A 27337-nucleotide genomic window follows, 5' to 3' on the forward strand; every position below is an offset into this window, starting at 1 on the left:
AACAAAGTACTGAGTAAAGGTTCTGAATACTTATGTAAATGTGATCATTTTATTAGTTTTAATGTGCAAAAATGTCTAAAAACCTGTTTTTGCTTTGTCATTATGGGGTATTGTGTGTAGATTGATGAGGAAAATAAACGATTTAATCAATTTTAGAAAAGGCTGTAACGTAACAAAATGTGGAAAAAGTCAAGGGGTCTGAATACTTTCCGGATGTACTGTAGGTGCAAAGGTCAAGACAAATTTGAGTAATCAAGGTGACAGACATACACATTCAATACTACCTTGCACAATCTTGTCTGTATTTAGCTGATCTAGGGTGTACTCATTAGTCCAACAGTTGCAAACAAGAGTTTCTATTGGACAAATCTCAGTGTCTATCCCCATTTCGTTCACTTCGTTTTAACAGAATGGGTGGAATAAATACACCCCTGATCACACGCAAACACCGATCACTTTCATAGCAGCCATATGAAAACAGCATGACCCCTCTGACCACTGGATCATTCCTTCTCGCATCTACGCGCTCTCCTCAGCTCACCTTTTCCCTTCACTTGTCGACATGAGACATAACAGGCTCAGTCTGCATGGAAGAGAGTCTGAGATGAATGGTAAGTCTTACCTACAGCACTGGTGGAGTTGCTTCCTGTACAATTATGAGGCGTTTTCTTTGTTGTCCGGGACACCGATGACCAATAAACAGGGAATCCCAGCGGAATGAATGCAATGCATCATACCACTCAATAAATGATAGTAGACATTAGTCACCTTAATCAAGAGGATATATGGCACAAACTAGTTAATATAAATGAAATACTGATTCAATTGTATTGACCCTACTAAAATAGCCTGCTATAGTATTGTACGTTAAGAAATGCACTGAACCGTTGCCATCTAGGACATATAAGTTATTCAGTCCCCAATTACAAAACAAATGAGTCAATAGGTCTAGGTTGAGGTCAAGACCTATTGCTTCACTATTGTCCACTTTCACTTCAGATTCTTCATAGAAAAGACCAGTAAGCACTATCGCAGAAGGTTTTGTTGATGGGGCTTTGAACAAGTTTGTATGATTCTTTTTTCCACACTGTGCCCTTTAAGCCGATGAAGTGCTGCTTCTACAGCACACAAATCTATATTACGCACCGTAAATAATTATGAATATATTCATTGTAAATGTAATAATTATAAAAGTAGGACTGATGCAAGGTTTTTGTCAAACAGAAAGGCCAAATATTTTTTTTAAGCTTTTCCCAGTATTCCCAAGTTGGCAATTACCTGCCTGCCCAATAAAAAATGTAAAAGCACCAGAATCCAGGGAGACAACCATGCGAGCGGTGATGGCAATGAATATCAGTATAAAGTTTAGAAACCAGGAAAAAAGGGCTATAGGTGCATTTTAATGCCAACATATATACACTGAGTATACTGAGCATATGTCATGGAAAGAGCAGGTGTTCTTAACGATTTGTACACTCAGTGTATGTATATACACATGTATAAAAATTTATTCTGTAAAAATACAAGAATTCCTTCCAAATTTTTGCCCAATCAGGACAATCACCTTTTCAGTCACCTGAATAACTAATCTTGCGGTCCTATGTAGCTGACGGACAAAAATGTTAATGAGTAGTTCTGATATTTTCACATGAATTAGGTGTTTAATGATTTACACAATAGAAAAATATATATTGTAAATGATTCAGCACACTGTCAGAAATAAACGTCTCCATGAAAATGTGAGCTCATGAACATTGACCCTAAGACTTATAATAAGATCTTCAAGCATTACAGCGGGCATGCATCTCATTTCCTAAAGAAAATTATCTAATTTTCAACAAGGCTATCTAGAAACTCACCCGAGAACTTTTCACTCTACTGACTACATCCCTGATGTTCATGATGTCTGAAAGCAGGAAGTTGCCCCACTATGAATGATAGAGATTATATCACTGAGTCTACATAACAGCAGCATTATGGCAAGCACTCCTGTCTCTACCTCCTTTCTTATTTCTGAAAGTGCGGTCAGAAGATTTACGGGACTGATCGCGTGTCGCTGCCACACCATTACAGCTATGGTTTTTGTAGTGTCTTATGTCAGAAAAGCCCTTTCCACATCTCTTGCAATAGTAAGGCCTCACTCCAGTGTGGACTTGCATGTGGGCTTTGACGTTGTTGGCTTGGCTGAAACCTCTCCCGCAGACATCACATTTGAATGGCTTCTCTCCTGTGTGGACTCGCTCATGCCTTTTGAGATTGGTGTTGACTGCAAAAGTCTTGTCACAATAACTGCATTTGAAGGGCTTTTCACCTGTATGGGTACGCTCATGTCCTTCAAGAGCTTGCTTAAGAACAAATTTCTTTTCACAGTATTTACAAGCGTAGGGCTTCACTCCATTGTGAAGTCTCATGTGATAGTCAAAAGTATGTTTATAGGCAAAGGTCTTTCCGCAAATGGAACAAGAGTATTGCGTTTGTTCCGTGTGAATTCGTTGATGGTTTTTCAGAGTTAGCATGGAGCTGAAGCTGTTCAAACATATGTCACAACTGAATGGCTTTGTTGAGGTTCCTGGTCTCTTGGCAGTTCTCGTTCGCTCTTTCCTCTTTCGTTCTCTCTGCTTCTCTCCTTCAGCTGTGTGCCATTTGAGATGGTGTCGTCTCATTTGAAAATTGTACATAAAAGTCTTCCCACATAGGTCACACATAAATGGTTTGGTTGCCCCATGACGGTGCATGTGAGCTTTTAGGTCAGTGGACTGAAGGTAGCTTTTCCCACACACTATACATTTGTACGGTCTCTCCCCTGTGTGAAGCACTTGGTGTCTCACAAGGTTTCCTTTATGGCCGAAAGCAGCTCCACATGTCTCACATGTAAATGCCTTCTCCCCTGTGTGAACAACCATGTGGTTTTTGAGGCTGCTGCTTGTCACAAAGCTCTTACCACACTCAGAACATGAGTGCGGACGTACACCTGTATGTCTTCGCATATGAATATTTAGGCCACCATGCTGTCTGTAACTCTTCCCACATACAGCACAGCTGTATGGTTTTTCACCGGTGTGGATTCTCTCGTGCTCGATAAGCAGAGCCCTTGATGTGAAACCCTTTTCACAAGTCAGGCACTTGAACGGTCTCTCCACTGCATGAACAAGCTGATGTCGTTTCAGATCTTTCTTGGTAGACAATGCATTTCCACAGACTTTGCAACTGAATGTTTTTTCTCTGTGACGCAACATGTGATGTTCGAGCTGCTTAGACATTCTGAATGTTTTGCCACATTGACCACAAGCGAATGGCCTCTCTCCTGTGTGAATTAGCATATGACGTACCAGCATGCGGTTCAGACAGAAGTTCTTCTCACAAACGTCACACTTGAAGGGTATTGTGTTACTTAGCTTGTGAGCTTCCAGTGACCCCTTCCTGCTGAATGTCTTTTCACAAACATCACACTTGAAGGGTCTTGTGTGAGTTAGCTTGTGTTGTACCAGCAGGTTGTTCCGGCTGAAGGTCTTCTCACAAACATCACACTTGAAGCATTTGGATTCTTTGAATCGTATCCCTTTAGTAGTATGGCTGTTTATCTGGCTTTCCTGGCAGTCTCTCTCGTTGCCCTCTGGCAGAGCAGCTCTCATATGCTCAACGTTGGATTCAGTGTCTCTTGGGGAGGGGTCTGTATTCAGTCCATCTGTGTCTCCCAGAGAGGAGTCACACTCCAATGAAGACGTCTCTGTGGGCTTACTGCAAACCTTTGCAGGACCTAAAGATAAGGAATATGAGCATATACACATTATAAAACTATAAATTAAAACAGGTTTTTCAAATGTGAGGATTATACAAAACTAATTTCATTAATTGAAAGTAAGTAGCCTTGTCTGTGCCACCACGGCCCATATGTCCAGAGCCTATGGAGTCGAGCTGGGCGATATGGCCTAAAAATCACATCTCAATTTTTTCAAATTTATGGGCGATTCACTATAGATATATATACAGTGAGGGAAAAAAATATTTGATCCCCTGTTGATTTTGTTCGTTTGCCCACTGACAAAGACATGATCAGTCTATAATTTTAATGGTAGGTTTATTTGAACAGTGAGAGACAGAATAACAACAAAGAAATCCAGAAAAACGCATGTCAAAAATATTATAAATTGATTTGTATTTTAAATGAGGGAAATAAGTATTTGACCCCTCTGCAAAACATGACTTAGTACTTGGTGGCAAAACCCTTGTTGGCAATCACAGAGGTCAGACGTTTCTTGTAGTTGGCCACCAGGTTTGCACACATCTCAGGAGGGATTTTGTCCCACTCCTCTTTGCAGATCTTCTCCAAGTCATTAAGGTTGAGGCTGACGTTTGGCAACTCGAACCTTCAGCTCCCTCCACAGATTTTCTATGGGATTAAGGTCTGGAGACTGGCTAGGCCACTCCAGGACCTTAATGTGCTTCTTCTTGAGCCACTCCTTTGTTGCCTTGGCCGTGTGTTTTGTGTCATTGTCATGCTGGAATACCCATCCACAACCCATTTTCAATGCCCTGGCTGAGGGAAGGAGGTTCTCACCCAAGATTTGACGGTACATGGCCCCGTCCATCGTCCCTTTGATGCGGTGAAGTTGTCCTGTCCCCTTAGCAGAAAAACACCCCCAAAGCATAATGTTTCCACCTCCATGTTTGACGGTGGGGATGGTGTTCTTGGGGTCATAGGCAGCATTCCTCCTCCTCCAAACACGGCGAGTTGAGTTGATGCCAAAGAGCTCCATTTTGGTCTCATCTGACCACAACACTTTCACCCAGTTCTCCTCTGAATCATTCAGATGTTCATTGGCAAACTTCAGACGGGCCTGTATATGTGCTTTCTTGAGTAGGGGGACCTTGCGGGCGCTGCAGGATTTCAGTCCTTCACAGCGTAGTGTGTTTCCAATTGTTTTCTTGGTGACTATGGTCCCTGCTGCCTTGAGATCATTGACAAGATCCTCCCGTGTAGTTCTGGGCTGATTCCTCACTGTTCTCATGATCATTGCAACTCCACGAGGTGAGATCTTGCATGGAGCCCCAGGCTGAGGGAGATTGACAGTTATTTTGTGTTTCTTCCATTTGCGAATAATCGCACCAACTGTTCTCACCAAGCTGCTTGGCGATGGTCTTGTAGCCCATTCCAGCCTTGTGTAGGTCTACAATCTTGTCCCTGACATCCTTGGAGAGCTCTTTGGTCTTGGCCATGGTGGAGAGTTTGGAATCTGATTGACTGATTGCTTCTGTGGACAGGTGTCTTTTATACAGGTAACGAGCTGAGATTAGGAGCACACTCTTAAAGGGAGTGCTCCTAATCTCAGCTTGTTACCTGTATAAAAGACACCTGGGAGCCAGAAATCTTTCTGATTGCGAGGGGGTCAAATACTTATTTCCCTCATTAAAATCCAAATTAATGTATAACATTTTTGACATGCGTTTTTCTGGATTGTTTTGTTGTTATTCTGTCTCTCACTGTTCAAATAAACCTACCATTAAAATTATAGACTGATAATTCAAATACTTTTTTCCCCTCACTGTGTGTGTGTGTGTGTATATATATATATATATATATATATATAGAGAGAGAGAGAGAGAGATTTTAAAAAGTCCTCTAAATAAGCTTTGTTGTACAATTAAAAGGTAAAATACACTGCATTTCAAACAGTCAGCAATAATCTAATGACTTCAGGACTTCTGAAGTTATACCTAGGCCAAAAATCCTTCCACAACCATAAGACACACAAATAATGTCATTATTTTATCAAAGTGCACACAGCACAGGATGAGCGAAGGAGACCAAGAAGACAAATGCTCATAAAAATGGGAAATAAATTCAAACCTAGATTCTTGCGATACAGGCATTTGGAACTTCGCACTAACACACGCATTTGAAATAATAGAATGAATTCGATATATTGCCTTGCCCTACTATAGAGCTAATTTCTATGTAGCATGAGGCATCTTGATATACAAATACACTAGCTGGACAGGACGCTAGTCAAATTTCGTTAATCAAATAAATCTACCAATATATGGAAATCTAAATATTTTTTTACATGAGCATTAAAATCAACATACTTTGACCGGTGTTTCCTCCGACACACTGGTGCGGCTGGCTTCCGGGTTAAGCAGGCAGGTGTTAAGAAGCGCGATTTGGCGGGTCATGTTTCGGAGGACGCATGACTCGACCATCGTCTCTACCGAGCCCGTTGGGGAGTTGCAGCGATGAGACAAGATCGTAATTGGATCGCAATTGGATTTCACGAAATTGGGGAGAAAGGGGTAAAATAAAAAATTAACTACAAATAATATTAATATATACTACATCATCTAAATTTCATTCAAAATTAAATTTAAATAAAAAATATTTTACAAAAATACAATTGCTCTGGTTTGTTTTAAATCTGAAGCGAATAGCCTACTGTTGGGAAGTAGGGTTGTGACAAAAATGAAAGCACGAAGCAGACCAAACTCTTTGGTCCTTTAAGAAGCTGCTGTATGTAAAATGTGTGCTATAGCTTGGAAAATAAATACATGTGACTGAGAACATAATAGTCCTAGGCGTATCACAAATTTCCAAAATACAATCATGGGGAAAACACAAAAGACAGAAAAAACTCAAATGTAACTCTCAAATTGAGCGAACAGTAGGCCTATAGCCTATTGCTAGTGGAGAGCATCGCCCATTTACCCGGTGAGTGTGCATACTCACCGTCTTTATCATTGGGTGAGTCCGTGCAACTGGAAAGTTATTTTTAGGACAGTATAATTTCCTCCTCCAGGCTAGATGGATGTCAATCCCCTTTTCGTAGGCCTAGATTAGATGATCGCATTCAGGATGAGGTCGTTTTTATTGATATCAGTTTTTTAGTGTCAGCAGAGTAGGGTACCCTGTCATAATCGCATGAAATGTGTTTATAAAAGGCCATATTTTTCCCAGATCCTCCTAGGAAATGTTCCTTTAGCTGGGGCTGAGCTCCGAATGTGTGCAAAGAAAGAAAAGCATTGTTCAGAATGCTATTTTTTGTGAACAGTGAGTTATTATATTCCTAATTGATGACTATCCAACCACATTATGAATATTATGCTATTTTACATTAGTCTGCAAATGTGATGATAAATACAAAAATAGCGCCCCCAAACTTGAAACTCACTCGCCGCATATGCTCTTTCCATTTTGGCCCATTTGCTTCCTTTTGGTTCCTAGTGAATAAGACCCTGGTTTGGTAACCATTATTCAAAATAAAATCATTTTAAGGATTACCTGCAGAGACCGACATTGCGTTAGTGACCGGGTTTGCTTGACTGACATTCCCTGGCAATGTTGAAGCCGCTGTCATTCCAGGCAACATTGGTAGATCTAAAACATAACAAGCATACTCGCATTTTAACTTTCTTTCCACAAAATGGTGTGTGATGTAAGTAATGTAGGCCTAAATTGATACAAAAGAACATCAACAGGCCAAGGACTAATAGCTAACTTGCTAGCTATAGATAAAGCATAGGCAGTAATGAATGTAGGCTAGCTAAGTAGCTAGCTAGGTCTATAACACTCACCAACTGGTGGTATTGCAAAAATCATTCCATTGAGCAGAATATGCGTGGGTCCTTTCGGTTCTGCTTGAGCCTTCATTTTAGCCAGAGACGTTCTATAATGTTCAGCCTTCTCAGTCATTGCCTTCATATCTTCATTCATCTGCTCCACCTTGGTCTTCATATCTTCCTCCATCTGCTCCACCTTGGTTTTCAGTTTCTCGTTTTCATTTTGTAAACTTGAGGAGGACACTAGGAATAGTTGGCAAATTTTACGAATAGCCTCCCCTGTCACCAGATTCATAATTGTGCAAAGCTGTGAAGAGAAATTGAAAAAAAGGTTACCTAAGTAGCTAGCTGTGCAGCCAGCTACGCTGAAATGAGGATATGAAACCAGTAAGTTAGCTAACTAGATGGGCTAGCAATAGAGCTCGCCAGCTTGTAGTCATAGAAAATGGAAATAAGTTACCTCTGGTTTGTTCAGCCATTCCTATGGGGAAAGAATAGGGTTTTGAAATAAACACAGAAAAAAAGGTCTGAGGTTAACACAGGCTTAGGGGATCTTATAGGTTTTGTTCTATGATATAATATTAGTCAGTTAACCTGGCCTTTATGAACTATGAAGCCTTTGTGCTTTTTCTGATGACAAACACTTCAAAATTCACAAAAAGTAAAGTTAGCTGATTAAGATTATCTCATAGAACAAAACTTATACGATCTCCTAAGCCTGTGTTTACCACAGACCTAACGTCTGCCGTTTATCCAAAAACCCTACAAAAAACTCCATTCATTTCCCCATAGGCTTTGACTAACGAACCCATGGCGGTGTTTATGCCTACAAAAAGATGACATTACCAAAGACAGTACAGCATGAAGATAGGCAGAAACTGCTTCTCCAATAGAAATCCCGATCACGCTTGTAGGCTAGTTAAGCACATGCGCAGAAACACGTCATTGGATCTAACGGTCGTCTCGCGCAATACTGCTCATGTGCAGGCCGTCAAATCAAAAGCACTCCTTCGATATATAAAGCTGTTTTTGACTAAAATTAAAACATGTCAGTTTGTCACTTTCACGAGGTTGGTGTAATAACATGTTCAACTACTTAAGACAATGGCTCAAATCTAGGTTGTGCCTTTAGATTTGGAAGAAGTTTTCACTTCTCTCATTGACTTCTCAAACCCCAAACCAGTCTGCTTAATCTGTTTCGCAAGTGTTCCCGGAAGTCTCGCGATGTTGCGCCTCTGGGTTTAGAAACTCTGACATTACTATTGAATAAACAGAATATTCCTCATTTAAGTTAATATGGGTTCAATTGAATAGTAATTGAAATATGGACACTGACTGTAGGCCTATAATCTCATGTAGCATAATATAATATTAACTTCTGCAGAATTATGCATTTCTTGCAGTAAAATTATACAACAAATGTTTATTTTTTCTCGGGAACAGAAGTGGAGAAATATGATTTATTTATTTCGGCATCTCTTGAGAAAATGCGAATGCGCGTGTAATATGTTATATTTGACACTTATGCAGACAGTATTTCAACCACATAAAATATGCACCCAAGACAAACTTAAGTCTTATCAGAAACGTGTTTCATCGTTTTCCCAGCTTTTCATTTCCTTAAAACCAGTCAAACTGATGACATTTGGACATTTTGCACAGGACCAACCTTTCCACTGTTTGAGTTAATGCGTTCTCTCTCCGGTCCCTAAACAAAACCTCCAACTTTACCAGTGTTAACTACATTTCTAGTGAGCAATACTTTAGTCTTCTGGGGCAACAAGTTATGACAGAAGAGAAGCTGCATGTATCAAACTATAGTTGACAAACAAATAGCCTACCAAATGTCGGAAATAAGCAGAAAGTTGTCTAAATTGGGGGTGAAAGTAGCCAGTAGGCTATATGGTCCAGTACAGAGTATCAGCAAAATAAATTATGAAATGATGTAGATCGAACTGCACAGGTAGCCTACTTTTTGAAGCGATTTGTTTGAAAACATCACACAACACCCATGCATGATATGCGAAACGTGATAAGATGTTTACATGCCACAGTATCATGTCTAAGATCAGCATATACCAGGCATCTTACCCAGGTTTCTCATAACCGGGATACAAGCTTTTTCGGGTTATTGTAAACGGGATATGATGTTTACACGTGTCAACTTAAAAACAGAATACTTGAGTATCCCCAAATAATAACGGGATATTGGTGTGCATGTAAATGTGGTCAATGAGAGAAGTGAAAAATTCTTCCTTAGTTGTTCATTTTCTCAAAATCTAAAAAGGCACAATCCGGTGACACTGCTTCTTAAAAGTCCAATACCTTGATAACTTCACCGCTGACATGCAAAACATTTAGGAACTCTATCAACAGTGGACTAATGAAAATAAATACCAAAAAAGTTTGAGTGAAATGTTCCTTTAAGTAGTAGAACATGTTATTACTCAGACCTCCTGAAAGTTACAAACCGACACGTTTTCGTCCAAAACAACTTTATATTGAAGGAGTGCCTTTGATTTGACAGCCTGCACATGAGCAGTTAGGCGTGGGATGACCATCAGACCCGATGACGTGTTTCTGCTCATGAGCTTAATGGTGCTTTCAAGCCAACTGGTGGTGCTTTCAAGATAGCTGGAACTGGTAAATTTTTCAGAGTCAGAGCTTGTTTTTTCCCCAGTTCCCAGTTGTTTTGAACACACTGAAGTCGAAAGTCTGAGATTTCCGAGATCCCAGTTCCCAGTTGTTTTGAACACAGCATGGGAACTTTGATGAAAAATACAAGGTCAAATCATGATGTCAGTGATCTTCAGGTCGGAAAGTCTGAGCTCTAGAAAGAGGCACGAGTTCCTGAGTTGGAATTCCAAATTGAAGTCTAAAGTCGGATATTTCCGAGTTCCCAGTTATTTTGAACGCGGCATTGCTAGCCAAAGTCACATTGACATCGCTTACAAGCACGATCGGGGATTTCTATTGGAGAAGCAGTTTCTGTCCATCTTCATACTGTATGGTCTTTGTTGTTGCTCTCTATAAGTAGAGCTAGTTAGCTAACTTGCAATAGTTACACCAAAGATTATCATAGTGGATAAACTACTCGGGCTCCCGAGTGGCGCAGCGGTCTAAGGCACTACATTTCAGTGCATGAGGCGTCACTACAGACCCCCTGGTTCGATTCCAGGCTGTATCACAACCGGCTGTGATTGGGAGTCCCATAGGGCGGCGCACAATTGGCCGAGCGTCGTCCGGATTTGGCCGGTGTAGGCCGTCATTGTAAATAATAATTTGTTCTTAACTCACTTGCCTAGTTAAATAAAGATACAATTTAAAAAAGATAATGGGTAACGTTATACTGACAATATACTTGTCTCTCCGCCCAAACAACGAGAGTCGTTGCCCACAAAGCGATACTTTTTTCAATATTCGTTGAGGGTTAACGTCAACCGCCTGTATTCAATGGAGAGAGATGCTATGCTACTAGGCCTCATGCTATAAATATGTATAGCCATCTGGAGACAACTCTAATAACGTTTTTTTTATCTCAAAGTTGCGGGTCTGTCACGTGTCCTACTTATATCAGTACACTCGTAACAACCTATGAACATTACGGCATTTCTAATCAAATAAATCTCACATGGCAAATAAGCCATTCACTTTTTTGATGACCAAATTCGACACTCCTTGACCTCACACAAAAACTCCTTGCTTGCTTGGTTGGCGAAAAAACGCCACATGCCGGAGGGAGACTGACTTTCCGCCGAGTTAGGCATCCCTTTACCTCTTCCTCTCTGCTACCAGACAACGTAACGTATAAGCACATATTTTTTCAATCATTGTTCTGTGGTATAACATTAGCTAGTTAGCTAAAGTTAGACGTTACGTAGCTTTTTCAACGCTGTCCGCCATGTACCAATGATTGTAGTCAGAGATCCATAGTCTTTGCTGTAGTACAATTTGCGCTGTATCCTACAGCTACTCACCTCTCTCTCCGGATTACTAACGTTCGGGTAAGAGTTTGGAACTGAGGGCAGAAATCGGCTAATTTCTGTCATTGTCGTCTCGACGACAACGGCCATAATCGATGTTGTTTCTAACTGAAACATATTGTAACAAGCTGTAGCCATTTTGCGCTCAGACTGACTCATTCGCATAGAATACGAACCAAGCACGCTAACCATCTAGGCAGCCAACATTGGCAGCTCCTGGTGCAAAAATAAATAAAACCTCGCCTTTCTACAATGTATATAATTAAAACGTGATTTTAAACTTAACCACACTGCTAACCTTAAATTAAGGCAGACAATTTTGTGGCGTACTATCTAGTGGAAACCCAGCACTTGCCAGCATTGAAGCTAGTTCAAATTTGGTCACGTGATCATGCGCCTAATTTTCTAAATAAAAGTCCCCCTGACTTTTTTTTATTTATTTTTATTGACTATTACCTTTGTGGTTTTCTGATTTAAAAAAACACAATGATCGTTTGAACTTAAACATACATTTATTGAAATGCAAACAAATGTTTAAATCAATTATCAAAGTTATACTGTATTTAATAGTATATTGGTGATGCTTTTAATTATAATCCCCTGTGAAAAACAACAACACTGTTGGAGGTTTTAAAAGTTAACTACTGTCAAACAGGATTAATTTGTTTGAAGAGAACATTTTCATACCCACACGTTTGCTTCTGTACCGTTTCAAACTATAGAAGTTGTTCAAGTGAATGGGGTGTTTCAGAATCCTCAGACCCTCCACTAATAGTGCCGCGTTCAAGACAACTAGAAGATGTCCGACTTGGAAACAGTGTCGAAAGATGATCTCAGTTTCCCACTAGGAAAGTATTAGAATCAACAAATAGGAAGCTCTATGCAAAAAAACATATGCACATTTTAATTCGGAGGTTCCGAGGTGTCTTGAAAGCACCATAGGATCCAGTGTAGCAGGTAGCCTAGCGATTAAAAGCGTTGGGCCAGTAACTGAAAGGTTGCTGGTTGGGATCTCCGGCCAACTAGATGAAAAATCTATCCAAATAACCCTAATTGCTCCTGTAAGTCGCTCTGGATAAGAGTGTCTGCTAAATAACTCAAATGTGTCAAACCATTCAAGTTTGCATCATTTGGGGCATTTTTATGGGGTACAGCTACTGTCACCTGAACCTAGATGAATGCAGGATGATGGTCAAGCTAAAACAAAAGATTCTGAATCAATGGACTTGAAAACCATGTCAGTGGAGGAAATATATATTTTTGTCTATCAAAGTGGAATCAATTGATGAAAACAAGATCATTATGGAACATCAAACTAGTCACTTAGATACAGATCATGATGTTGATAATCAGACAGACGCTCAGACAGAGGATGAAGGTGTCAGATTACCAGTAAAGACTGATCAAAAACAAAGTCAAGACTCAACATCAATGGTCTTAGAAACCATGCCAATAGAGGACATGGATTTTCAGCTTTTCTAAGTGGAATTAATTGTTGAAAACAAGATGAATACAGCAACTCAAACTTGTAACCTAAATAATGATTATGATGTAGAAAATTCTGATAATAACAAAACATAGCTCAGACATAGAGGATGGGAGTGTCAGGTCATCAGTAAATGTAGAGGTGAAATAAATTCAACATTCTAAACCATGACAATGGACCTAAATCCGCTGCTGTCCATCAGAATTGAATCAACAGATGAAAGTTAATTCCTCACAAGAGGATCTATTGCTCAATGGCAATTGTACACTGAGTGCAGAAAACATTAAGGGCACCTACTCTTTCCATGACATACAGTCCATTCGGAAAAAAATAAAGGGAACACAAACAACACATCCTAGATCTGAATGAATGAAATAATCTTATTAAATACATTTTCTTTACATAGTTGAATGTGCTGACAACAAAATCACACAAAAATTATCAATGGAAATCAAATTTATCAACCCATGGAGGTCTGGATTTGGAGTCACCCTCAAAATTAAAGTGGAAAACCACACTACAGGCTGATCCAACTTTGTAATGTCCTTAAAACAAGTCAAAATGAGGCTCAGTAGTGTGTGTGGCCTCCACGTGCCTGTATGACCTCCCTACAACGCCTGGGCATGCTCCTGATGAGGTGGCGGATGGTCTCCTGAGGGATCTCCTCCCAGACCTGGACTAAAGCATCCGCCAACTCCTGGACAGTGTGGTGCAACGTGGCGTTGGTGGATAGAGCGAGACATGATGTCCCAGATGTGCTTAATTGGATTCAGGTCTGGGGAACGGGCGGGCCAGTCCATAGCATCAATGCCTTCCTCTTGCAGGAACTGCTGACACACTCCAGCCACATGAGGTCTAGCATTATCTTGCATTAGGTGGAACTCAGGGCCAACCGCACCAGCATATGGTCTCACAAGGGGTCTGAGGATCTCATCTCGGTACCTAATGGCAGTCAGGCTACCTCTGGCGAGCACATGGAGGGCTGTGCGGCCCCCCAAAGAAATGCCACACCACACCATGACTGACCCACCGCCAAACCGGTCATGCTGGAGGATGTTGCAGGCAGCAGAACGTTCTCCACGGCGTCTCCAGACTGTCATGTGCTCAGTGTGAACCTGCTTTCATCTGTGAAGAGCACAGGGCGCCAGTTGCGAATTTGCCAATCTTGGTATTCTCTGGCAAATGCCAAACGTCCTGCACGGTGTTGGGCTGTAAGCACAACCCCCACCTGTGGACGTCGGGCCCTCATACCACCCTCATGGGAGTCTGTTTCTGACCGTTTGAGCAGACACATGCACATTTGTGGCCTGCTGGAGGTCATTTTGCAGGGCTCTGGCAGTGCTCCTCCTGCTCCTCCTTGCACAAAGGCGGCGGTAGCAGTCCTGCTGCTGGGTTGTTGCCCTCCTACGGCCTCCTCCACGTCTCCTGATGTACTGGCCTGTCTCCTGGTAGCGCCTCCATGCTCTGGACACTACGCTGACAGACACAGCAAACCTTCTTGCCACAGCTCGCATTGATGTGCCATCCTGGATGAGCTGCACTACCTGAGCCACTTGTGTGGGTTGTAGACTCCGTCTCATGCTACCACTAGAGTGAAAGCACCGCCAGCATTCAAAAGTGACCAAAACATCAGCCAGGAAGCATTGGAACTGAGAAGTGGTCTGTGGTCACCACCTGCAGAACCACTTCTTTATTGGGGGTGTCTTGCTAATTGCCTATAATTTCCACCTGTTGTCTATTCCATTTGCACAACAGCATGTGACATGTATTGTCAATCAGTGTTGCTTCCTAAGTGGACAGTTTGATTTCACAGAAGTGTGACTGACTTGGAGTTACATTGTGTTGTTTAAGTGTTCCCTTTATTTTTTTGAGCAGTGTATATAATAGTTAAATATCACATTTACGTAAGTATTCAGACCCTTTACTCAGTACTTTGTTGAAGCACCTTTGGCAGCCTTGAGTCTTCTTGGGTATGATGCTACAAGCTTGGCACACCTGTATTTGGGGCGTTTCTCCCAATCTTCTCTGCAAATCCTCTCAAGCGCTTGTCAGGTTGGATGGGGAGTGTCACTGCACAGCTATTTTCAGGACTCTCTAGATGTTAGATCGGGTTCAAGTCCGGGCTCTGGCTGGGCCACTCAAGGACATTCAGAGACTTGTCCCGAAGCCACTCCTGCGTTAGCTTGGCTGTGTGCTTAGGGTCGTTGTCCTGTTGGAAAGTGAACCTTCGCCCCAGTTTGAAGTCCTGAGCAGGTTTTCATCAAGGATCTCTCTGTACTTTGCTCCGTTAATCTTTGCCTCGATCCTGACTAGTCTCCCAGTCCCTGCTGCTCAAAAACACCCCCACAGCATGATGCTGCCACCACCATGCTTCACCATAGGGATGGTGCAAGGTTTCCTCCAGATGTGACGCTTGGCATTCAGGCCAAAGAGTTCAATCTTGGTTTCATCAGACCAGAGAATCTTGTTTATCATGGTCTGAGTGTCTTTATGTGCCTTTTGGCAAACTCGCAAGGGGGCTGTCATGTGCCTTTTACTGAGGAGTGGCTTCCGTCTGGCCACTCTACCATTAAGGCCTGATTGGTGGAATGCTGGAGAGATGGTTGTCCTTCTGGAAGGTTCTCCCATCTCCAAAGAGGAACTCTGGAGCTCTGTCAAAGTGACCATCGGGTTCTTGGTCACCTCCCTGACCAAGGCTCTTCTCCCCCAATTGCTCAGCTCTAGGAAGAGTCTTGGTGGTTCCAATCTTCTTCCATTTAAGAATGATGGAGGCCATAGTGTTCTTGGGGACCTTCAATGCTGCAGACATTTTTTGGTACCCTTCCCCAGATCTGTGCCTTGACACAATCCTGTCTCGGAGCTCTATGGACAATTCCTTCGACCTCATGGCTTGGTTTTTGTTCTGACATGCACTGTTAACTGTGGGACGTTATATAGACAGGTGTGTGCCTTTCCAAATCATGTCCAATCAATTGTATTTACCACAGGTGGACTCCAATCAAGTTGTAGAAACATCAAGAATGATCAATGGGAAACAGGATGCACCTGAGCTCAATTTCGAGTCTCATAGCAAAAGGTCTGAATACTTACGTAAATAAGGTATGTTTTTAATACATTTGTAAAAATTTCTAAAAACCTGTTTTCACTTTGTCATTTTGGGGTATTGTGTGTAGATTGATGAGGAAAAACATGTATTTAATACATTTTAGAATATGGCTGTAACATAACAAAATGTGGACAAAGTCAAGGGGTCTGAATACTTTCCGAATGCGCTGTACCAGGGATCATCAACTAGATTCAGCCGCATGCCGATTTCTTTCTTGAGCGGATGGTCGGGTGGCCGGAACATAATAAAAAATAATTTGTAGATGTCAAATTGACTGCAAGAAGCCCAAACAGTTATAATATTTCACTAAAACAATCTCAAAACTTGCTTACATTTCTATACGATCACGTCTCTCTGTTGTGTGGGAATACTTGGGAATAGATTTCCAAAATTAAAATCACCTCGAGCTGATTTCCTGGTGTTTTTAGTATTTTATGTCCAATAATGAAAATAGTTTTTTTCCTCAGCAAACTTCGGGGGCCAAATAAAGCCACACACGGGCCGCCAGTTGGGGAACCCTGAGATAGATTGACCAGGTGATTCCAGGTGAAAGCCATTCAGAGGGTGAATGGGCAAGACAAAATATTTAAGTGCTGCTGGCACCCGCCCACCCGACTAGAATCACCACTCTCGACGGGTCTGACCTAGAGTATGTGGACAACTACAAATACCTAGGTGTCTGGTTAGACTGTAAACTCTCCTTCCAGACTCACATAAAGAATCTCCAATCCAAAGTTAAATCTAGAATCGGCTTCCTATTTCGCAACAAAGCCTCCTTCACTCATGCTGCCAAACATGCCCTCGTAAAACTGACTATCCTACCGATCCTTGACTTCGGCGATGTCATTTACAAAATAGCCTCCAACACTCTACTCAGCAAATTGGATGTAGTCTATCACAGTGCCATCCGGTTTGTCTCCAAAGCCCCATACACTACCCACCACTGTGACCTGTACGCTCTTGTTGGCTGGTCCTCACTACATGTTCGTCGTCAAACCCACTGGCTCCAGGCCATCTATAAATCACTGCTAGGCAAATCCCCACCTTATCTTAGCTCATTGGTCACCATAGCAGCACCCACCCGTAGTCTGCGCTCCAGCAGGTATATCTCACTGGTCATCCCCAAAGCCAACACCTCCTTTAGCCGCCATTCCTTCCAGTTCTCTGCTGCCAATGACTGGAACGAATTGCAAAAATCTCTGAAGCTGGAGACGCTTATCTCCCTCACTAACTTTAAGCATCAGTTGTCAGAGCACCTTACCGATCACTGCACCTGTACACAGCCCATCTGAAATTAGCCCACCCAACTACCTCATCCCTATATTGTTATTTATTTTGCTCTTTTGCACCCCAGTATCTCTATTTGCACATAATCTCTTGCACATCTAGCATTCCAGTGTTAATACTATTGTAATTATTTTGCACTATAGCCTATTTATTGCCTTACCTCCATAACTTGCTACATTTGCACACACTGTATATATATTTTCTGTTGAATTTTTGACTTTGTTTTTTTACCCCATATGTAACTCTGTGTTGTTTTTATCGCTCTGCTTTGCTTTATCTTGGCCAGGTCGCAGTTGTAAATGAGAACTTGTTCTCAACTGGCTTACCTGGTTAAATAAAGGTGAAATAAAAAATAAAAATAAAAAAAGTGCCTTTGAACGGGGTATGGTAGTATGTGCCAGGCGAACTGGTTTGTGTCAAACTGCAACGCTGCTGGGTTTTTCACGCTCAACAGTTTCCCGTGTGTATCAAGCATGGTCCACCACCCAAAGGACATCCAGCCAATTTGACAACTGTAGGAGTCAACATGGGCCATCATCCCTGTGGACTGCTTTCGACAGTTTGTAGAGTCCATGCCCTAACGAATTGAGGCTGTTCTGAGGGCAAAAAAGGGGGGATGCAACTCAATATTAGGGAGGTGTCCTTAATGTTTTGTACACTCAGGGGTGTTTTCTCAGACTATCCTTGACTAAATTGCTCTTTTAAACTGGACTAACTGAAATGGCTTTTCTCAGACATGGTTTAATAAGTCTAGATTTAAAAAGTCAGATTTCCAGAAGGACGATTAGAGTTAATCTAGATCTAAGTGAAGGTTTAGAGGCAGGTTTAACTTCAGATTAATGGATGTTGGCCCCCAGGTTCACCTTGGCAATAGAGGAAAATTGATTACTTGGACTGTTTGAATGATTATCAGAAAGCACCACCAAGGCCAGACAGAAGGGCAGTTATAGACAGGAGCAACCCACTGAATGATTTTGATTAAATCAATTTCAGTGACCATTTCCTTATGTACAAAGAAATTGCAGCCAACACTTGTTTGCTTGAGCCAAGGCTTTCATCTGACTCTCTTTGGGGAAGGCCCATCCCTCCTTCCCTACAAGTACTAACCATCTTGAGGTTTTTGGCATCTGGAACCTTCATTGTGAAACAGGAGATTTGTGTGGTGGAAGTGAACCAACAGTATTCAGAATGGTCCACAAAGTCTGCAATGTTATATGTGAACTGAAAGACAATTATGCTAAACAAAAATATAAATGCAACATGTAAAGCGTTGGTCCCATGTTTCATGAGCCGGAAAAAAAAAACTTTTCCATACGCACAAAAAGCTTCTCAAATTCTGTGCACAAATTTGTTTACATCCCTATTAGTGAACTCTGTTCGGGAAACCATCCATCAGTGTATAAAATATTCTCACTGATTAAAGCAACAATCCCCTCCCAATTCAGACAGTCCCAGAAATATTCTTGCTTGAGAAATTGCTCTTTGCTAAGAAGCTATTTGTTTCTTTACCATTTTAATTGAAAACAATCAAAGTGAGGTACTTAATTGTTACCCAGAAATTATATATTGATATAAAAACAGCTGATTAGGACCTTTAAAAACAACAATTCCTTCAAAATTCTTGCCCAATAACCTTTTCAGTCACCTGAATAATCTAGCGGTCCTATGTAGCTGACGGACAAGAGTATAAATGTGTAGTTCTGATATTTTCACACAATATAAATAAATAACAGCGTAAATGAGAATGTGGGCTCATGAACATTGACCCTAAGACATAGCAAGATCTCTAAGCATTATGGCAGGTACGCATCTCATTTCCTAAAGAACGCTTTATCTCATTTCCTACAGGGCTTTCCAGAAACTCACCCCAGAACTTTTCACTCTACTGAATACATCCCTGTTGTTCCTGATGTCTGAAAGCAGGAAGTTGCCCCACTATGAATGATAGAGATGATATCACTGAGTCTACAGTGAGGGAAGAAAGTATTTGATCCCCTGCTGATTTTGTAAGTTTGCCCACTGACAAAGAAATGATCAGTCTATAATTTTAATGGTAGGTTTATTTGAACAGTGAGAGAGAATAACAACAAAATCCAGAAAAACACATGTCAAAAATGTTATAAATTAATTTTTATTTTAATGAGGGAAATAAGTATTTGACCCCCTCTCAATCAGAAAGATTTCTGGCTCCCAGGAGTCTTTTATACAGGTAACGAGCTGAGATTAGGAGCACACTCTTAAAGGGAGGGCTCCTAATCTCAGTTTGTTACCTGTATAAAGACACCTGTCCACAGAAGCAATCAATCAATCAGATTCCAAACTCTCCACCATGGCCAAGACCAAAGAGCTCTCCAAGGATGTCAGGGACAAGATTGTAGACCTACACAAGGCTGGAATGGGCTACAAGACCATCGCCAAGCAGCTTGGTGAGAAGGTGACAACAGTTGGTGCGATTATTTGCAAATGGAAGAAACACAAAAGACTGTCAATCTCCCTCGGCCTGGGGCTCCATGCAAGATCTCACCTCGTGGAGTTGCAACGATCATGAGAACGGTGAGGAATCAGCCCAGAACTACACGGGAGGATCTTGTCAATGATCTCAAGGCAGCTGGGACCATAGTCACCAAGAAAACAATTGGTAACACACTACGCCGTAAAGGACTGAAATCTTGCAGCGCCCGCAAGGTCCCCCTGCTCAAGAAAGCACATATACAGGCCTGTCTGAAGTTTGCCAATGAACATCTGAACAGCCAAAATGGAGCTCTTTGGCATCAACTCAACTCGCCATGTTTGGAGGAGGAGGAATGCTGCCTATGACCCCAAGAACACCATCCCCACCGTCAAACATGGAGGTGGAACCATTATGCTTTGGGGGTGTTTTTCTGCTAAGGGGACAGGACAACTTCACCGCATCAAAGGGACGATGGACGGGGCCATGTACTGTCAAATCTTGGGTGAGAACCTCCTTCCCTCAACCAGGGCATTGAAAATGGGTCGTGGATGGGTATTCCAGCATGACAATGACCCAAAACACACGGCCAAGGCAACAAAGGAGTGGCTCAAGAAGAAGCACATTAAGGTCCTGGAGTGGCCTAGCCAGTCTCCAGACCTTAATCCCATAGAAAATCTGTGGAGGGAGCTGAAGGTTCGAGTTGCCAAACGTCAGCCTCAAAACCTTAATGACTTGGAGAAGATCTGCAAAGAGGAGTGGGACAAAAACCCTCCTGAGATGTGTGCAAACCTGGTGGCCAACTACAAGAAACGTCTGACCTCTGATTGCCAACAAGGGTTTGCCACCAAGTACTAAGTCATGTTTTGCAGAGGGGTCAAATACTTATTTCCCTCATTCAAATGCAAATCAATTTATAACATTTTTGACATGCGTTTTTCTGGATTTCTTTGTTGTTATTCTGTCTCTCACTGTTGAAATAAACCTACCATTAAAATTAGACTGATCATGTCTTTGTCAGTGGGCAAACGTACAAAATCAGCAGGGGATCAAATACTTTTTTCCCTCACTGTACATAACAGCAGCATTATGGCAAGCACTCCTGTCTCTACCTTCTTTCTCCTTTCTTATTTCTGAAAGTGCGGTCAGAAGATTTACGGGACTGATCGCGTGTCGCTGCCACACCATTACAGCTATGGTTTTTGTAGTGTCTTATGTCAGAAAAGCCCTTTCCACATATCTTGCAATAGTAAGGCCTCACTCCAGTGTGGACTTGCATGTGGGCTTTGACGTTGTTGGCTTGGCTGAAACCTCTCCCGCAGACATCACATTTGAATGGCTTCTCTCCCGTGTGGACTCGCTCATGCCTTTTGAGATTGCTGTTGACTGAGAAAGTCTTGTCACAATAGCTACATTTGAAGGGCTTTTCACCTGTATGGGTACGCTCATGTCCTTTGAGAGCTTGCTTTAGAATGAATTTCCTTCCACAGTATTTACATTCATGGGGCTTCTCTCCACTGTGTAGTTTCATGTGATAGTCAAAAGTATGTTTATAGGCGAAGGTCTTTCCGCAAATGGAACAAGAGTGTTGATTTTGTTCCGTGTGAATTCGTTGATGCTTTTTCAGAGTTAGCATGGAGCTGAAGCAGTTCAAACATTTGTCGCAACTGAATGGCTTTGTTGAGGTTCCCTCTTCCCCAGGAATGTTCTCTCCTTCAGCTGTGTGCCATTTTAGATGGTGTCTTCTCATTTGGAAATTGTAAATAAAAGTCTTCCCACATAGGTCACACATAAATGGTTTGGTTGCCCCATGATGGTGCATGTGAGCTTTTAGGTCGGTGGACTGAAGGTAGCTTTTCCCACACACTTTACATTTGTACGGTCTCTCCCCTGTGTGAAGCACTTGGTGTCTCTGAAGGTTTGCTTTATGGCCAAAAGCAGCTCCACATGTCTCACATTTAAATGGCTTCTCCCCTGTATGGATTACCTTGTGGTTTTCAAGGCTGGATTTAGTTATAAAGCGCTTACCACACTCTGAGCATAAGTGCGGACGTTCACCTGTATGTCTTCGCATATGAACACTAAGGTCATAAGACAGTCTGTAACTCTTCCCACATTCAGCGCAGCAGTGTGGTTTTTCACCGGTGTGGATTCTCTCGTGCCCCATAAGTACGGCCCTTTTTGTGAATCCCTTTCCACAAGTAAGGCACTTGAATGGTCTCTCCAATGCATGAACAAGCCGATGTTGTACCAGATCTTTCTTGGTAGGGAATATATTTTCGCAGACTTTGCAACTGAATGTTTTTTCTCTGTGACGCAACATGTGATGTTCGAGCTGCTTGGACATTCTGAATGTTTTGCCACATTGACCACAAGCGAATGGCCTCTCTCCTGTGTGAATTAGCATGTGACGTACAAGCAAGCGGTTCAGGTTGAAGATCTTGTCACAAACATCACACTTGAAGGGTCTTGTGTGACTTAGCTTGTGAGCTTCCAGTAACCCCTTCCTGGTGAAGGTCTTCTGACACATATCACACTTGAAGCGCTTGATTTCTTTGGATCGTGTCCCTTTAGTAGTATTGTTGTTTTTCTGGCTTTCATGGCCGTCTCTCTCGTTGCCCTCTGGCAGAGCAGCTCTCATATGCTCAATGTTGGATTCAGAGTCTCTTGGGGAGGGGTCTGTATTCAGTCCATATGTGTCTCCCAGAGTGGAGTCATTCTCCAATGAAGACGTCCCTGTGGGTTTACTGCAAACCTTTACAGGACCTAAATATAAAAGGAATATGATGATACACATTGTAAAACTATGGCCCAAGTTAAGAGGATATAAGAAAACGAAGTTGTCCAAAACCAATTTGGTTAATTAGCCAAATAAATCAACCAATATATGGCAATAGACATTTTTTCACATGAGCCTTAAAATAAACATGGTAGTAACAGCCTGTGTATTGTTTTCAAACAACTGGGTCCTATTCATTAGTGCACACCGCAGCAAAATATTTAGCAACAAAATGAACACAAGCGTTTCTTGGACAAGTTCAGGTAGTCACTCGCCAGTTTGGTTCCTAGTGTCCTGCTGAATGCTGGAGCACATTCAGCAGGACACAACGGTGTGCAACGTTTGATTCAACAGAAACAGTGCTGTTCTGAACGACCAGTTCAAGAATGTTGTGATTAAGTTGGCCCAGAGGGTGATTGTTTGCAGTACAAGTTTTGCGATTTGAAACAGTCACACATATTGATCAGGCCAAACCCACTTGACCCACCAAATGGGATTAAACATACCTAAAAGATTGAAGAATAGCGCGCACCGTTCTGGGAAAACATCTAGTTCAGGTACAAACCATCACGCAGCCATTGAACAAATATTGAACTAAACCGTAGACAATATTGAACTAAACTGAATGCACCCCTGGTTGGTCAACAATTATTCAAATTCACACCAACTTGAGGATATTACCTGCACGGACTGATGTTGCGTTAGTGACGGGGTTTGCTTGACTGGCATTCCCTGGCAATGCTGAAGCCGCTGTCATTCCAGGCAACATTGGGAGATCTAAAACATAACAAGCAAAATTACATTGAAACATTTACAACTCTGTCTCACTTTTCTTTCCACACAATGTGTGTGATGTAAGTTGATACAAACAAAACTATCAAAAACAATAATTTAACTAACTTGCTAAAGACAGTAATGACTGTTGGTCTATAACACTCACCAACTGGTTTAATTGCAAAGATGATTCCATTGTGCAGAACATGGGTTGGTCCTTTCGGTTCTGCTTGTGCCTGCACTTTAGCTAGAGATGTTCTATAATGTTCAGCCTTCTCAGTCATTGTCTTCATATCTTCCTCCATCTGCTCCACCTTGGTCTTCAATTTCTCATTTTCATTTTGTAAACGTGAGGAGGACACCAGGAATAGTAGGCAAATTTTACGAATAGCCTCCCCCATCACCTGATTCATTATGGTGCAAAGCTGTGTAGAGAAATGTGTAAAAAGTCACTACACTGAACAAAAATATAAAAACGCAACATGTATAGTGTTGGTCCCATGTTTCATGAGCTGAAATAAAAGATTCCAGAAATGTTCCATGCGCACAAAAAGCTTATTTCTCTCAAATTGTGCACAAATCTGTTTACATCCCTGTTAGTGAGCATTTCTCCTTTGCCAAGACAATCCATCCACCTGACAGGTGTGGCATATCAAGAAGATGATTAAACAGCATGATCATTACACAGGTGCACCTTGTGCTGGGGACAATAAAAGGCCACTCAACACAATGCCACATATGTCTCAAGTTGAGGGAGCGTGCAATTGGCATTAATGCTGCTCTTTAATTATTTTTAATTATCTATTTTTTACTTAACACTTATTTTACTTAACTGCATTGTTGGTTAAGGGCTTGTAAGTAAGCGTTTCACTGTAAGGTCTACACCTGTTGTATTCGGCGCATGTGGCAAATACAATTGTATTTTATTTGTAAATGTAAATTTGACTGCAGCAATGTCCACCAGAGCTGTTGCCAGAGAATTTAATGTTCATTTCTCTACCATAGCGTCATTTCAGAGAATTTGGCAGTACGTCCAACCGGCCTTACAACCGCAGACCCCGTGTAACCACGTCAGCCCAGGACCTCCACACATCCGGCTTCTTCACCTGGGGGATCGTCTGAGACCAGCCACCTGGACAGGTGATGAAACTGTGGGTTTGCACAAGCGAACAATTTCTGCACAAACTGTCTCAAGGAAGCTCATCTGCGTGCGCGTCGTCCTTACCAGGGTCTTGACCTGACTGCAGTTCGGGGTTGTAACCGACTTCAGTGGGCAAATCCTCACCTTCGATGGCCATTGGCACACTGGAGATGTGTGTTCTTCACAGATGAATCTCAGTTTCCACTGTACCGGGCATATGGCATACAACGTGTATGGCGTTGTGTGAGCGAGCGGTTTGCTGACGTCAACGTTGTTTACAGAGTGCCCCATGGTGGCGGTGGGGTTATGGTATGGGCAGGCATTAGCTACGGACAACGAACATTGTTTTCTATCCTCCCCAGATTCAGAATATACAATTTTCATTGTCATGGCATCTTGGTTCAATAGTTATTGACGAGATAAAACAGAATATCCAATATAAAACCAACTTTCCCTCTGTACCAAACCGAACCATATACCTACCAGCTCTCTAAAAAGTCAGGTAAACAATACTTTCCTGTGGATATTAGACTACCTAACATTATACAGCCAGCTACAGCAGAGGATGTGAAACCATAGCTACCTAGCAACATAGCTTAGGGCTTGCCAGGATATACCGACCCTACCGTTAAGCTTGTTTACACTGAGTTGCGCTGGGGTCTAATGCAATCATGGTTACATTAAGACACCGTGGAGCAGATGCGAGATATGGGTCAGAAAACATACCTCAATGTAAGGATGGGACATGCCACTGTACTCCAAATGTTACCTTTATCCACACTGCTCCATTGAGAAGATTGAAATACTGCTAGTTTTCTAGCAGTATTTCAATCTTCTCGGGGTATCAGTGTGGCTAGAGGTACACTTTTGAGTACAGTGGCATATCCATTCCATCCCTGCATTGAGGTACGTTTTCTGACCCATATCTTGTGCCGGCTCCACGGTGTCTTAATTAATGTAACCATGATTGCGTTCCGACCCCAGTGCAGCTCAGTGTAAACAAGTGTAATGTACAGGAGATTTGTTAAAGCTGTAATATGTAACTTTTTGGCCAACCAGACCAATAATCACATAGAAATGGGAGTCATTCTCATTGAAAGCAAGTCTAAGAAGTGGTAGATCTGCGCTATTTCTATGCTTCCCATTCTTAAGATTAATTTTTTAGTCTTTTACTTTCATTACATTAACGTCATTTAGCTGACGCTCTTATCCAGAGCGACTTACATTATTATTTTCATACTGGCCCCCCGTGGGAAACAAACCCACAACCCTGGCGTTGCAAACACCATGCTCTATCAACTGAGCTACCTCCCTGCCTGCCATTCCCTCCCCTACCCTGGACGACGCTGGGCCAATTGTGCGCCGCCCCATTGGTCTCCCGGTTGCGGCCGGCTACAGCAGAGCCTGGATTCGAACCAGGATCTCTAGTGGCACAGCTAGCACGTGCCTTAGACCACTGCGCCACTCGGGAAACTTTCAGTTTTGTACACCATCATCAAACAGCTGAAAATACAATATTTTGGGTTTTTTAAAATATATTTCACAGCAGTTTAGATGGTACAATGGTTCTCTACACTATACATTGCATGTCCCATAAACTGAAATTAGGCAAACTATTAGAATTTTAGCAACCAGGATATTGTGGAGTGATTTCTGCATATTGCACCTTTAAGAGCCCAAAGCTCAATCTGAACATTAACACTTGTGGCATGGATAAATTGATACCTTGATAGGGTTAGGGTTCGTGCTCCCACTGGGCCATATCGCCATGTTACAGCGCTTGTTTACGTTAGACAAGAAGCAACCACCTGTGCTAATTAACTATTTAGCATGCGCCGAACACCTGTGTGTAAGCGTAACTTGGGAAGTGTAGTTTCGTTTGATGGAGGCGGCCAGCTGTCTGTGCAAAACTGCTACAGTAAGTGTATATATTTTTTATTTTAATTATTCTTTCTCGCTGATGAAAGGGCAATATGTTTCGAAAGCCATATTGCAAGCGATTGACGTTTCTAAACGTTATAACACAGCGTAGGGATTGTAGTTCACATGAGGTAGTAGTGGGCGAAGCTAATGACTGTAGGGAGAAGGCAGAATGCAGCCTAGAGTTTGGTAGTTAATGCCGCGTTCACGTGCTAGTCGGAAATAGGAAACTCGGAAATTAGTCTTGCTAACTGGTTTAAATTATACACGTGCCGCGTTCAACCAGTTGTCAATTCGGACATTTCCGAGTTTCGTAGTTCCGACTAGGCCATGAACGCAGCATAAGGGCTTGCAGTAGTAATGATACCTAGCTAAACAAATGAGGAAGCTAATTTACCTAATCGACGTTAACTGTTAGCTAGCTGGTTGTAGTCACTACGCGCCCGTCATCACGCTGCTCTGTACAGTATTTGTCTGTGCTCACCTCTCTCTCCGGTTTACTGCTTTCGTTAGCGTCAGAGTTTGGTGTGTTTGGCAAAAGTTGGCTAATTTCTGTCATTACAGTCTCGACGACAAAGGCCATAATCGATGTTGTTTCTGACTGGAACATATTGTAAGATGACATTTTGCCCTCACTCATCCACGTAACGTTAAAATAAAAACTATAGCTAGCTACATGTGTTAGCTAGCATCTGTTGGCTACCGATGTGAAGCAGGCAATAACAGAAATATCCAAAGGATAGTCTTCTCTTTGGTTAATAAATGGAGGAAAGTATAACGCCCGCCCAGCATACTGTCGACCAATCGCGTTCACGTTGTCATGGTGCGTCACGAAAACCCTTGTAAAAAGTCAGGGTGTAG

General features: G+C 42.0%; 1 protein-coding gene across 3 annotated transcripts; it reads right to left on the bottom strand.

Annotated features, from left to right (window-relative positions):
- Window positions 1–1639: 1639 nt before the first annotated feature.
- Window positions 1640–27213, bottom strand: LOC121582015 (zinc finger protein 708-like). Of its 3 annotated transcripts, XM_041897510.2 has the most exons (6): window positions 26961–27194; window positions 23582–23840; window positions 23323–23418; window positions 7567–7858; window positions 7274–7369; window positions 1640–3757 (listed from the first exon to the last, which is right to left on the bottom strand). In XM_041897510.2, the coding sequence occupies exons 3-6, from the start codon at window positions 23368–23370 to the stop codon at window positions 1959–1961; spliced, it is 2235 nt and encodes a 744-aa protein (XP_041753444.2). In that variant the 5' UTR covers window positions 23371–23418; window positions 23582–23840; window positions 26961–27194; the 3' UTR covers window positions 1640–1958. The 3 variants fall into 3 exon arrangements, with proteins under 3 accessions (XP_041753444.2, XP_041753442.2, XP_045080940.1); XM_041897508.2 differs by lacking the exons at window positions 23323–23418; window positions 23582–23840; window positions 26961–27194 and adding an exon at window positions 11529–11911; XM_045225005.1 differs by lacking the exons at window positions 1640–3757; window positions 7274–7369; window positions 7567–7858 and adding an exon at window positions 20940–22628 and having other exon boundaries at window positions 26961–27213.
- Between the last annotated feature and the right edge of the window lie 124 nt (window positions 27214–27337).

This window comes from Coregonus clupeaformis, chromosome 15, assembly GCF_020615455.1.
Source record: "Coregonus clupeaformis isolate EN_2021a chromosome 15, ASM2061545v1, whole genome shotgun sequence".
In the NCBI taxonomy this organism is placed as follows: domain Eukaryota; kingdom Metazoa; phylum Chordata; class Actinopteri; order Salmoniformes; family Salmonidae; genus Coregonus; species Coregonus clupeaformis.